The sequence below is a fragment of the Oncorhynchus nerka genome, linkage group LG19, assembly GCF_034236695.1.
Source record: "Oncorhynchus nerka isolate Pitt River linkage group LG19, Oner_Uvic_2.0, whole genome shotgun sequence".
Classification (NCBI taxonomy): domain Eukaryota; kingdom Metazoa; phylum Chordata; class Actinopteri; order Salmoniformes; family Salmonidae; genus Oncorhynchus; species Oncorhynchus nerka.
In genome coordinates, this window is record NC_088414.1 from 28960104 (window position 1) to 28974109 (window position 14006).

Consider the following 14006-nt stretch of genomic DNA (forward strand, 5'->3'; position numbering starts at 1 on the left):
GAGCAGCTAACCGATCGCTGCAGCTGTACATAGTCCATCTGTAAATAGCCCACCCAATCTACCTACCTCATCCCCATACTCTTTTTATCTACTTTTCTGCTCTTTTGCACACCAGTATCTCTTGTATCATCTGCTCATTTATCACTCCAGTGCTAATCTGCTAAATTGTAATTATTCGCTCCTATGGCCTATTTATTGCCTACCTCCTTCATGCCTTTTGCACACACTGTATATAGACTTTCTTTTTTTCTACTGTGTCATTGACTTGTTTATTGTGTTATTGGCTTGTTTATTGTTTATTCCATGTGTAACTCTGTGTTGTTGTCTGTGTCACACTGCTTTGCTTTATCTTGGCCAGGTCGCAGTTGTAAATGAGAACTTGTTCTCAACTAGACTACCTGGTTAAATAAAGGTGACATTTAAAAAATTAAAAAGACAAGACTGCTGAACAATTAATCAAATGGCCACCCGTACTATTTACTTTGACACCCTCCCCCAACCTTTGTTTTTACACTGCTGCTACTCGCTGTTTATTATATATTCATAGTCACATTACCTCGACTAACCTGTACCCCCACACATTGACTCTGTACCGGTACCCCCTGTATATAGCCTCGTTATTGTTATGTAATTTTCTTGTGTTACTTTATTTGATTTTTTTTAAACAATTGGACTTTAGTTTATTTAGTAAATATTGTAACTATATTTCTTGAAGTGCATTGTTGGTTAAGAGCTTTGTTGGTTAAGAGCATTTCACAGTAAGGTCTACCTGTTGTATTCGGCGCATGTGACAAATACATTTTGATCTGATAACCAGCCTTTCAAACCACTTACCACTTCATGGATCACAGATGTGAGTGCTACAGGGTGGTAGTCATTGATCTTGGGAACACGAATGATGGTGGTCATCTTAAAACGTGGAGAATATAGACTGGGACAAGGAGTTTGAAATTTACAGTGAATATGCCTGCAAGCTGTTCTGTGCAAGCTCTAAGAACGCCCCCTAGAATACCGTTGGGCCCCTTGGACCTTGCGGGTGTTGATCTGATTAAAGACCTTACTCACGTCGGCCTCTCACCCAATCCTCTGGGTCGGTGGTGGCCCTCTCATCCAGCTCAGAGTTACAGCCCCTACTGGAGATGTTTCAGACATTTTGAAGAGGGTTAAGTCATCCTGGACAGGGTAACTGATGAATGTTTTAAATAATTTGTTTTGGAGTAATGGGCTGCCCACAGACTGGCCTTGGTTACTTGATCAAACATCAAAAGACACTTTGTACCACAGAATTCTGGATGAGCTCCAGGCAGCAATGAGCCACAGCATACCTGGCCTCCACAATTCCCCCAGACAGCAGGGGCTCTGTTCCCTGCACAACCATGGTCTACTAAACAATGGATAAATTATGAATGTAATATAACGTAATCATGTTGCCTTTGTTTTTCCTTCTCGCAGAAAGCACCATTAGCCTACTTGCTCGCAGCTACAGATTGAGCCACAGAGGCATCTACAGTAATGAAGCAATTCAGGTTATGTGCTCAGGGGCAGAGGAGCAATCCAATTTCCCAAGCCCCCGGCACAGCTAACATCGACTCAGTTTAAACGTAGGATCACCCCATACTAATGTGCACAAAGGGTCCAGTAATCTGGTCTGTGTTCAGAAACTAAATCAGTCATTCAGGATGAGAAACAGCAGCAGTAAGATTTACTGTACAATAAGACTTAAATTAAGCATCCAAGTTCAAGAAAAGATAAAAAGAAAATCAGCCCTGAAGGACTGAGGTTGACACCAGCAAACAGTGTGTGCGCGGGCACGTGCGTGTGTGTATTCATCCCTATTACTACTGACAATGGTGAGACCTTCAGCGAGCACCTAAGCACTTGGTTTATCTAACTATCCCATGAAACACATCGAATTGTCTCTCCAAATAATATTTTAATTTCTTCCCTATCGTTGCATGTTGCCTTGATATCTTGTCCTTCCAGGCATCATCTGGTAGAAGCTCTGATCTGAACAGAGACCAATAATGTGCTAGTTAAAGTAAAACACCAGAATTCCACCAAGCCTACTACCTGGATTTCCAATAATGTTAACTTAAATGACCCTCCCTTAACATAAATTAATATAAATTCACTTATAGAGATTGAAAAGGACGCACTAGGTCAACATATTTAATTACAATCATGGATTTTGATTGGACGTTTTAATCAAATTCATATAAAGTTTTAATAGCATGCTACAGTCAAATAATTGAGATAACAGCTTTGCTGTATAAGAGTTTCCTGCCATCTAGTGGCCATAAAACCAAACTACAACTAGAAAAATAAAACAATCCTAGCCAACAGGCTGCACGCCCTCACAGTCAGCCCAATTCTGATCTTTTTTCAAACTACTTGGTATTTTGACTAATCACAGATCTTTTCACATCAGACTTTTTTCAGAACTGATATAATTGGACAAAAGACCAATTATTGGGGGAAATCAAGAATTAGGCTGTCTAAACGCAGCCTATGGTGGCTGTATGTATCTCAATTGCCTCCTTTTATTTTTTATTTAACTAGGCGAGTCAGTTAAGAACAAATTCTTATTTACAATGACGGCCTACCCCAGTCAAACCCTCTCTACGGGGCTCCCATATCACGGCTGGTTGAGATACAGCCTGGAATCAAACCGGGGTTTGTAGTGATGCCTCTAGCACTGAGATGCAGTGCCTTAGACCACTGCGCTACTCAGGAGCCCAAACTTTACTCATCTCCTTTCCTACATACCTTCTGATTTCAGAAGACTTGATGAATTACAGCACCTTCAGAAAGTATTCACACCCCCTTGACTTTTTCCACATTTTGTTGTTTTACAGCCTGAATTTAAAATGGATTAAATTGAGATGTCACTGGCCTACACACAATACATCATAATGCCAAAGTGGAATTGTTTTCTGACATTTTAACAAATTAACTGAAAATGAAAAGCTGAATTGTCGAGTCAATACATATTTAATTCCTTTGTTATGGTAATAAGTTCAGGAGTAAAATTTTGGTTTAACAAGTCACATAATAAGTCGCATGGACTCACACTGTGTGCAATATTCGTTTTTATCGTGATTTTTAAATTATATGTAAGATCCCTCAGGCGAGCAGTGAATTTCTGTCACGACTTCCACCGAAGTCGGTCCCTCTCCTTGTTCGAGCGGCGTTCGGTGGTCGACGTTAGCCATCGCCGATCCACTTTCATTTTCCACTTGTTTTGTCTTTGTCTTACACAACTGGTTTAAATTCCCCAATTACTTGTTCATTATTTAACCCTCTGTTCCCCCATGTCTGGTTGTGAGTAATTGTTTGCATGTAGTACGGACCGTTAATGTGGGCTCTCTTTATTGTTTTGCATTTGTATATTGAGTAAAGTACGTTTATTTACTCATATCTGCTGTCCTGCACCTGACTCCTCTACACCCGCTACACACAAACCACATTAAAATTTCAAACACAAAGACCAGGGAGGTTTTCCAATGGCTCCCAAAGAATTGTTAGATCGGTAAAATTAGAAAAAAAACTGATATTGAATATCCCTTTGAGCATGGTGAATGTATTAAGTACACTTTGGATGGTTTATTACTATCAATACACCAGGTCACTAAAAAGATACAGGTGTCCTTCCTAACTCAGTTGCTGGAGAGGAAGGAAACCATTCAGGGATTTCACCATGAGGCCAACAGTGGCTTTAAAACAGTTAGGAGAAAACTATCACAGCCATTAAACTCTAAGGATGGATCAACAACATTGAAGTTACTCCACAATACTAACCTAATTGACAGAGTGAAAGGAAGGAAACCTGTACTGAATAAAATGTTTCCAAAACATGCATCCTGTTTACAAGGTACTGAAGTAAAACTGCAAAAAATGTGGCAAAGCAATTAATGTTTTGCCATGAATACAAAGTGTTAAAACAGAATGGAGCACAGGCAAAATCCTAGAGGAAAACCTGGTTCAGTCTGCTTTCCACCAGACACCGGGAGATTAATTCACCTTTCAGCAGGACAATATCCTAAAACACAAGGCCAAATCTACACCAGAGTTACTTACCAAGAAGACAGTGAATGTTCCTGATTGGCCAAGTAACAGTTTTGACTTAAATCTGCTTGAAAATATGTCAGGACTTGAAAATGATTGTCTAGCAATGATCAACAACCATTTTGACATAACATTTTAAATAATAATGGCCAAATATTATACAATCTAGGTGTGCAAAGCTCTTAGAGATTTACCCAGAAAGATTCACAGCTGTAATTGCTCCAAAGCTGATTCTGGGGTGTGAATACTTATGTAAATTAGATATTTCTATATTTCATTTTCAAAACATTTGCTAACATTTCTAAAACATGTGTTCACTTTGTCATTATGGGGTGTGTGTGGATGGGTGATAGAAAAAAACAAATATTTAACAAACAAAATGTGGAATAAATCAGGCGGTGTGGATAGTTTCTGAAGGCACCGTGTACATAATTGCTGTGGCGACATAAACAAAAAAAGCATAGGCTACCTCATGTTGATGTGATGTCCCTCATTGCAGGTCTGTTATCATGGCCAGAATATTGTACTGCTTCCAACAAATTAAAAATCATTAGGGGTGATATCTCAGATAAAGTACACATTATCTCAAATTAAAGTGTGACTAAATTACAGAAGAACAAATATACAGGGCATTGGCAAATTGCTCTACCTAATGTAATAGTGTGGTTATTTATGAGCTAATCTAAATGTCCGTCACTACACACCAATGAATCACTAACCTAATACTGACACTACCCAATATCAATAATAAGCTTTAGTCAATTGTGCGCGCGGGGATGGGCGAACCCGTAAACAAGTCACGAGACTGCACGAACCATTCGGCTTTCCATACTTTATACAACTGTTCCATACCCACTTATACAACTGTGTTCCATACCCGTTTCGCAACAGTGACGTTTTGACAAGATAGCCATTGAAAAAGCCCTAGCAGCGCGCGCTTATTGGCTTGTTCTGCTTGCCAGTGTCAGCCTATTGGGCGAAGAGGTGCTACTGTACAAGACGACGGAAGACAACAACAGCATTGGATACTCGAGACCGCCTTCCATATGTCAAGACATTTCAGTAAGAATTTGATAAACTCGTCGATTGAAATTGAGTTTGTGAAGACAATCTTTAAGAACAGAAGATGTGAGCTAGCTACGAACGTTTACTTTGAACATTTGATCTTACAAGGCTCCCGGTGGCACACAAAGCAATAACGTTACTAGCTAGACCGTTACTGTTTCTATTTGGGTGTGCCACTTGCAATGAGAGGAAATCAACACCGACTGGGTTTTGGAGAAACAGAAATAGCATCACTTCCAAAGTCCAGTTTAACATTGACAGAAGAAGAAGAGGATAGCCAAAATAGAGTCAACCTATAACCACCCTCTTGCAAGTCGTCAGGACACCTTGGGTAAGTTCTAGCTGAATATACTGAAAATATTTAATTCCTACAAATAACTAAAATACATGTATAGTGATTTTACCAACAGCCTGCTGTGGTGAGAGTAACCTTCTCCTTACAGTAGATGGTTATGAGCCACACTATTCCTTACAGTAGATACATATGGTTATGAGCAACACTATGCTAGTCTCTCTTGGCTAAGACTTGAGGAAAGACTGACTGCATCACTTCTTGTTTTTATAAGAAACATTAATGTGTTGGAAATTCCAAATAGTTTGCATAGTCAATTTACACACACACTTACCCCACCAGACATGTCACCAGGGTTCTTTTCAGGTCCAGAACAAATTCAAGGAAATGTACAGTATTACACAAAGCCATGAGTGCATGGAACTCCCTTCCATCTAATATAGCGCAAGTGAACTGCAAACCTGGTTTCAAAAAACAAATAAAACCATTAGCGTCAGCTAATGGGGATCTTAATTAATTAAAATAATTCACTGTGGATGGCCCATTTCTCTTCAGGTATTTACAATGGACCACATACATGATTGTGTGGATGAATGTGAGTCTGACCACTCAGGAACCACGCACAACTCAGAATTTCAGCTCCATGTCTCAACTACAATGAGCAACAGACCAAGACCAGGTCAGAATCAAACTTGCATTTGTCCTCAAACCTATCATGCCTGGATATGGAATATCATGTGCAAATACATTCATACTCAGTTTGGATACATGTGCGAATCTCTTCAGGTATAAATACATCTAACCATGTCTTAATTCCCCCCTTCCCACTCACTGACACAGGTGAGCGAGTCCGGCTCTACTCAGAGTCCCAGGTGTGCTCCCAGGTTGGAAAAAGGGAAGACACAGAGTTTCAGGATGTGATGACTCCTACTGAGGATGGCGGGGGTGATGGGGCTTCATTCCGAGGCCGATCACAGTCTGCTCCTCCTGCACTGTGGGCTGCAAAGAAATATGGCTGCCAGCTGAGGAGGATGAGTGATGAATTTGACACCTGGCTCGACAAAGGGGTAAGATGTGGGCTGGCAGAGGAGTGTACAATTGAAAGATTGGGGACAAAGCAGACACTCATTCCCATTTTCTATATACATGTATAGTAAATGTGTAATATGAGACTTTATCCTTAGCTACATGAATGGACTCCACAGGTCTAAGCATAGTTTATATACAGTAGGAAGATTATTTATCAGAGTATCACTAATTGACAGTGATTGCAGTAAAGGCTGCTTTACATAAAAATGTATAGAGTTGACCTTTCAATCCATTTCCCTGCCCAGGAGCCCAAGAGAGGGATTAGCCCAGGAGGAGGCAAGCAGAAAGTCTCCCGAGGATGGTTCTCTTTCCTCTGGAGTCCAAAGGAGGCGGAAGGCAGGGAGTGAGAAACCAATACAGTACGCACCTCTTTCAGAGACCCAGCCAAGGCATAAAGGAGCTCATACACATTTCCATAATGACTGGACCACACCTGAAATATTCACATCTCATAGGCATACTTTTGCTTAAATTACAGTATGTCTTTGGAGAATATCACCAATTCAAATGTGACCTTTTTGTACAATCAAATCAAACGTTATGCAAAAATGCATTGCATATTGAAAATATGTTGCAATATTACCAAAAAGTTATTCAGTGCATAATAAATGCATTTTCGAAGAAATGCAGTCATTAAAAAGCGACAATCTCTTGTGCCAATTACATATTTATAAACATATTTGCAGAGAAATGTCAAATTGTTCTATGAAATGTTTCTACATTTGTAAGTATGAATTTCAAAGCGTAGGCTAATAACTAATGGTTTGAAATAAACAAAATGTAAATATACTTTAATGATTCTTAAAATATGAAACCTGTGAAAGAACAACTGATCTGTGACGACAATAATTACAAGACGGGTATGGTGTGCAAAACGTTTTATTATACAGACCCAGCCCCCCCCACCTATGCTAGCCTATTAAATGCCTTTGTCTGCAAAAACTTTAGTGCATTCTGACTTGACATAGGCGCATGTAACTCCAGTGTGCGATAGAATGAGTAGATTTACGTAGACTTAGATGGACAGGCACCTATTTCAAGTCAGGGTATTGCCAAAAACTTAAAAGTAGATGTTCAATTATCTTCATACATACTTAACTGATACACTAAGTTTATTTTGGTATTGTTCTTAAACTTAGATGCTTTACATTTCATTATCTTCTTTCATTTGCAATAGTCTTTAATTGATTCCGTATATTTTTTCAATTGTATAGTGTGTATACCGGTATGTAAATATTTACAATCCAGGCCATATGCAGCCTTCTCAACTGCCTTATATGCAAATATTCGGAATACTGTTAAGCATTCAGTTGAAGAAATATGTGTGTATATGGCAATCTGATGTATAAACAATAGTAGGAGTCGTCCACTGCCATCAGTTAAAACTGATATTGTACTTGAAAATTTGTGTGTGGCTTAACATTTTTATATTTATCTTTTTCATAAAAAAACAACTGTATAACTATTTGTAAATATTTGTTATGTTACGTAACAGATTAAATGTTTGAACATTGCTTATTAAAATGTCACTATTGTTTTTTGCATGTTTGTTGAAGTAATTCATATTAAGCATTTTAACATGCATTAGGATAGGTCTTTATTTAAACTAACCGATTGGCCTAACATTTGTTCAAGAATCAAGGTACTATGACTTAAAACATAAATATGGTAAATTAAACGTTACATTTCATTATAGGTTTGTTTGTAGTTCAGAATTACATTTAACACATTGTTCTATGACTGATCAAGTATATTGTTGTGGGGCTCTCTCCTCTAGACCACACTAGTGGGATCTCTTTTGCAGAATCTTGTTCCACTGTCCATGTCAGACAGTCTCTCCATTCCCCCTTCATCCAGGTCAAAGTCAAACACCTGCCCATTTTCTCTCACCCTCTTGGGCCGTGCGGACCTGGGTAACACAGCCACACCCTGCTGAATGGCCCACCTCAAGAGCACCTGGGAGGGAGTTCTGCCATGCCCCTCCGCCATAGCAACAACTTCTGGTTCCAACAACAGGGCACCTTTCCCCAGAGATGAATACGCCTGGAAGCAGACTCCCGAGTCCCTGCAAATGACCCTCAGCTTCTTCTGTGTCAGTCTAGGATGGAACTCCACCTGCAGAATGGTAAAAAATATATAATAAATGAGAGTTAAAATCCCAGGCCAGATACAAACAGCAGCTGTGCCCTTGGCTAAGCTAAATTCGAATAGATTTAAACTATGGTCTACTCGGTATGTGTCAAATTTGAAATATAAAACCACTTCAACAAATCATGAGGACATTAATGTACCTGCAGCACGGCAGGGCGCACCCTGCAGGTCTCCAGCAGCTCTATCAGGTGCCTTGGAGAGTAGTTTGAGACCCCAATTGCTCTGAGCATCCCATTGGCATAGAGCTCCTCCATGACAGTCCAGCTGTGGGCTCGATGCTGTGCATTCCTCTCATCTTCTGGTTCCAGACCCTCAGTTCCAGGCCAGTGGATGAGGTACAAGTCAATGTATCCCCCTAGCCCCAGCCTCTCCAGGCTACGAGCACAGCCCTCTCTGGCCTTCGAGCCCATGTCCGCTGGGGACAGCTTACTGATGAGAAAGATGTCTGCTCTGGTCAGGTTGTGTTTGGGCATCAGGTCCAACAGGGCATGGCCCAAGTCTGCTTCATTGCCGTACACCGCAGCAGTGTCAAAGGCACGATACCCTTCCCCGAGTGCAGCGTCAACACTCAGGTGCATTTGCTCACCTTGCAGCCTGTATGTTCCTAGGCCCAGGAGGGGCATCTGAGCCCCAGTATTCAGTCTAAAGGAGTGCAGGGGGGAAGACATCAACGCCAGATGGAAGGGCTGGGGAGTACTGGGCTGTAAAAAAAAAAATATGGACATTGTGGTTTAACCATTTGCCACACACAGACCTATACAATCATGCTACACACACACATCACAACTGCTACTACCAGACCCGTATGATTGCTCGCTAAATACTGCACAATTTAAAACACTTCCGCACAAATCCCCTTCCCCAAAATACGTGTAAATATCGGACTATAAATTGTGCCTTCCTGTGTGATACTGAAATATTATATTGTACTGAGCATTTTACTTTGTCGTATACTTATCTTTGTTATTATTTCTTATTGCATTGTCGAGAAGAAACTTGCAAGCATTTCGTTGGACAGTATGTAACGTTATACTATGCGTATCCCGTACATACGACTAATAACTAATTTACATTTTTACATTTAAGTCATTTAGCAGACGCTCTTATCCAGAGCGACTTACAAATTGGTGCATTCACCTTAGTGGAATAGTACTTCAAGACAAGTGTACATTGCCAAGCTTTTAAGTGTATTTTGTTGAGCAGAAGAGGGCTCAATTCATTTAACTGGCTGGGGTACCACAATATTCGCGCCATGATGGAACTGAATTTGACAGGAAATTGCTAGCTATTAGACCAAATTCAAACCATTTCAGTGACTGCAAAATACTATCATATTTCTGACATAGTGTCATGTTTTGCTTCTCATACGTTAACTTTCTTTAGAGACAGACAACTTACTTGAACGATGACCACGTGTTGTTATGTTTAGATGGTACGGCACACGAACACAGGTAGTAGGATCTGAGCTAAGTTGGTTACGTCGGAAAGTATTTTATGGGTTCCCTACTTTCTTCGCGCACATCACCAGATAAACTGTGGACGCATTTTAATAGATCGTCTAAAGTGGCTTCCTTCCTCTTCGTCAACTACCTCTGTATAAAAATAACACACAGGCCATATGAATGACACTTTCACTATAGAGCAGATGGTTTCTCTGCTACCGCATGGCAAGAGGTAATGGAACGCCAAGTCTAGGACCAAAAGGCTCCTCTACAGCTTCTACCCCCAAACCATAAGACTGCTGAACAAGTTATACAATCGCCACCGGAATATTTACATTGACCCCCCCACCCCATTGCTCCTACTCGTTGTTTATTATCTATGCAGTCACTTCACCCCTACCTGCATGTGCAAATTACCTCAACTAACCTCTACACACTGTATATAGCCTCGTTATTGTTATTGTGTTACTTTTTATTATTATTTTTTACTTTAGTCTATTTGGTAAATATTGTCTTAACTCTTCTTGAACTGCACTGTTTAAGGGTGTAAGTAAGCATTTCACGGTAAGGTCTACACTTGTATTCGGTGCATGTGACAAATAGAGTTTGATTTGAATAAAGACAAGTCATACCCAACATTGGAAGTCAATAGACGTTGTCATGTTATTGCAGGTGACAATGCAATAAGTCAACTTTTGCTTTAAAATGGCAGCTGGTAAAATTAACTTCAATAATGCTAAATGGCTAATCATTTTCTTTAAATACTCACAAACCCTTAAATATGCCATCAGGAACAGTTCCCAGTGACATGCTGTAGACTGGAAGAGGCTGAATAGATGTTGAAATAGGTAGGGGTGAAAAAAAGAGGACAGTATAAAACAATCTTATTAACCTCCATGTGCTTGAAAAGGGTTAACATGGACCAAATCCTAATTACTGTCCATTGTCCTTTTTCCTCACTTATCAAGTAATTGAAGACCAGATGGGCAAGGACAGAGAAATGGGACATTTCAGACTTCAGATTTAGCCATGGCATGAAATTCTCAAAAGAGATTTCCTTCCAAGCATCCAGTGAAATTACTGAAAATGTGCAACATTGTGGTACCATGGAATGTATTAGATTGGGGAAGTGCATCGTGGAGAACTTGAAATGTTGCACACCATCAAAAGCAATCAATACTTTGTCAAAGACCATGCTGAAGGCCCTGTGCATCCTTGCCTTCAATTTCAGTACCTTCAGTTTTACCTGCCAAGCTGTTACACACATTTTCACTTACCTTTTTCAGGTGGAGGAAAGTTTTCATAGGACAATTTGTAAAAGAGAAATTAAAAACGTTAGCAGTTAAAGGTTACAGTATGCCAGGCCCTATTTCTCTATTTGGAGAAAGGAAGTGTCTAAAGGGAGAAGCCATGTCAGGTCTTACACAAAAGTGAGTTTAGTTTGTTTAGCCCCTTGTGGGTATAGTTTGTGGATGTAGGTTATATGAAAGATCCTGTATACACCAGACACCTTACCTTTCACCTGACATTTGACATCCAAACACCTCAACACCATTGACATTGTTCAGAGCTACTCACTTGACCACTGGTGAGGGTGCCTTTTTTTTGTCTGTATAGACTTCAAGTCATTTAGTTGTGGAAGGACACACACAAATCATTTCAAGTACACCATTGGTAACCGTCAATCACGTATTTGAGCAATCATTATTCCCTAATCAGTTCGTAAAGATAGTCAACAAAAAATGTATTAAATGAAAAATCGATGGGATCAGAGTGAGAGGTCGACATTTTATTTAAGCTGCTAAATGACAAAAGCGGCTGATCAAGACATTTCTTCATGTATTTCTTATCAAAACAAGTCAAATTTGTCCAACGTTTCAACAGCCGTAATGATAAATTCGAAATAAGTCATTCAAAATAGCTCCTGGTTTGTTCCCATTCAAATGAACAGCATTTTAACATTAGCAAAATGCCGAGAAGCGTACAATCAGGAAAGTCTATAGGCGTAGATGTCTATTTTATTTTGGATTACATCCACGTCACGTTATACAAAAACAAAAAGGACTTGCAACGCAACAGAAAGCGAGTGATTAGTTCATATATGCATCATGTGAAATAGTAATACAAGCTGTGTGACTATGGCGGTGCAACGTTTTTTCGGTGGTTATCTTTTTATTTAGTCGATGAACCGGTCATATCGGGTTTTGTTTCGAAGGGGATGCTTTATCCTATGATGCTGCGTTGAACGTGGCAAGGCCTTCAGAGGAGATGAGCTCGGTCAGCTGTTGCGGTGTGTTTGGTTTGTCGTTCAGTCAGGTTGCACACAACACCCCCAATCTTTGAATGGGGGCGAATGACAAAAACCTGAGGGAAAGGGGTTATTTTTAGGGGACAAATAAAAATATGTCTTAGAGAGTAGTATTTCAGGACTTTTAGGCAGAGCCATCCACTCAATATAGGGTCTACTACACAAAACACAATTCCTATACACCAGAAAATCCTAAACTCCAAAATATAATATTAACAGACATTGAGACACTAGCCTTCCACCTCAAGTCTACAAATCTGTTAACAATCAAAAACACTCAATACAATTATTCATAGACTGCTGTGAAGGCTGGCGTTTCTTCCATCATAAATAAACAAAAACTACTCAAAATCAATTAAGTGTGATGTTTGACTAAGTAAGAATTATGAATGTACAGTATTGTCCCCATTTCGTTTTCCTATATAATATACGATTACGACCAGCTTAAAAAAACCTCTGTGTACTCATATAGCAAATCTTCCCTTAAAAAAAAATAGCCCTCTACCAAAACCATTAGAGTAATTCTCCTCAATGTAATCATCATTATCAAAGCCTGAGCCCAGAACATAGAGGAAGGAGGAGGCACAGAGCGGCCACCAACAAAATCTCACCGAGCACCACTTCGCACATAGCTGGCAGAGGAAGGTGAGAGCAACAGGGTGTGGCAGTTAGCCAGGGGGCTGCGCTCCTGGTAATAACAGGAAGTAAGTGGGGGAGAAAGTGGCCGCTGAGGGAAGCCGTCGCTCATAAGGATCCTGCTCAAAGTAAGAGGAAGAGTATGGGTCATGGCAGACACTCCTCTCATATAGGTCACGATCGTAATAGGCCCTAGGGGGGTGGGGGGTGGAAGGCGACCACGAGATGGGTAGTAGTCACTGTGTGGCGCTCGAGCGGGGAGGTAGTGAGGAGCGTGGTGTGGGTGAAGTGGATAGTGATGAGGTGGGGTGGGGGAGGGTAGTCATCCCCTCTGCCATTTCTGGATTGATTGTTGCGGGAGATGGACACGAAGATCTATTGGCCCTCCAGTTTAGTGGTTTAACTGAGAAATGGCCCCATCGGCCTCATTTTCTTTCTGCATGTGCACAAAGGCCAAGTTCTTCACAATGTCACACTCTACCACCTTACCAAACGGCTGGAAGAGCGGTCTTATCAGCTGTGGTCCCCTCAGGGACATTCCTTACATAGATCTTTATGGCATTGCGGACCTTCTTTGTGGCAAACCCCACTGTGATTCGCGCCCCATTGAGCTCATGGAGTTCTACCACTGCCTTCTGGGCTGCCTCCTCATTCATGTGCACACAGACATCGTTTTTCAGATTGTCACAGTCCAATACCGGACTATACTTCTCAAATAGGGTACGCGGTTCTGGCTCTGTGGTCGGGGAGTTCACATTTCCAGCAAATATATTCACCCATTTAGTATGGTAGCTAAAAAGACAGCATTGACTTAGCTGTTGAACATAAGGGGTGTTTCAAGTTTACAGGATTCCTGGAGGACACTTCTTCAGCACTCAACCGGTCTAAAACAGACATTAACACCTCATTGGAATCGTTAGAGTAAATGGGAATTCTGGGGTTCTCAGGCACAGTGTGG

General features: G+C 40.6%; 2 protein-coding genes and 1 pseudogene across 3 annotated transcripts; 1 reads left to right on the top strand and 2 right to left on the bottom strand.

Annotated features, from left to right (window-relative positions):
- Positions 1-5044: 5044 nt before the first annotated feature.
- Positions 5045-8053, top strand: LOC115101321 (bcl2-associated agonist of cell death-like). The gene is made up of 4 exons (XM_029620708.2): positions 5045-5461; positions 5978-6101; positions 6263-6489; positions 6757-8053. Exons 2-4 carry the CDS (start codon positions 5987-5989, stop codon positions 6856-6858), a joined length of 444 nt encoding a protein of 147 aa, XP_029476568.1. The 5' UTR covers positions 5045-5461; positions 5978-5986; the 3' UTR covers positions 6859-8053.
- LOC115101320 (aldo-keto reductase Mvan_2161-like) lies at positions 7375-10200 on the bottom strand. 2 transcript variants are annotated; one of them, XM_029620707.2, is made up of 3 exons: positions 10061-10200; positions 8803-9363; positions 7375-8626 (listed from the first exon to the last, which is right to left on the bottom strand). In XM_029620707.2, exons 2-3 carry the CDS (start codon positions 9328-9330, stop codon positions 8285-8287), a joined length of 870 nt encoding a protein of 289 aa, XP_029476567.1. In that variant the 5' UTR covers positions 9331-9363; positions 10061-10200; the 3' UTR covers positions 7375-8284. The 2 variants fall into 2 exon arrangements, with proteins under 2 accessions (XP_029476567.1, XP_064860908.1); XM_065004836.1 differs by lacking the exon at positions 10061-10200 and having other exon boundaries at positions 8803-9402.
- Positions 10201-10432: 232 nt separating this feature from the next.
- LOC115146932 (RNA-binding protein lark-like) lies at positions 10433-13875 on the bottom strand (annotated as a pseudogene).
- Between the last annotated feature and the right edge of the window lie 131 nt (positions 13876-14006).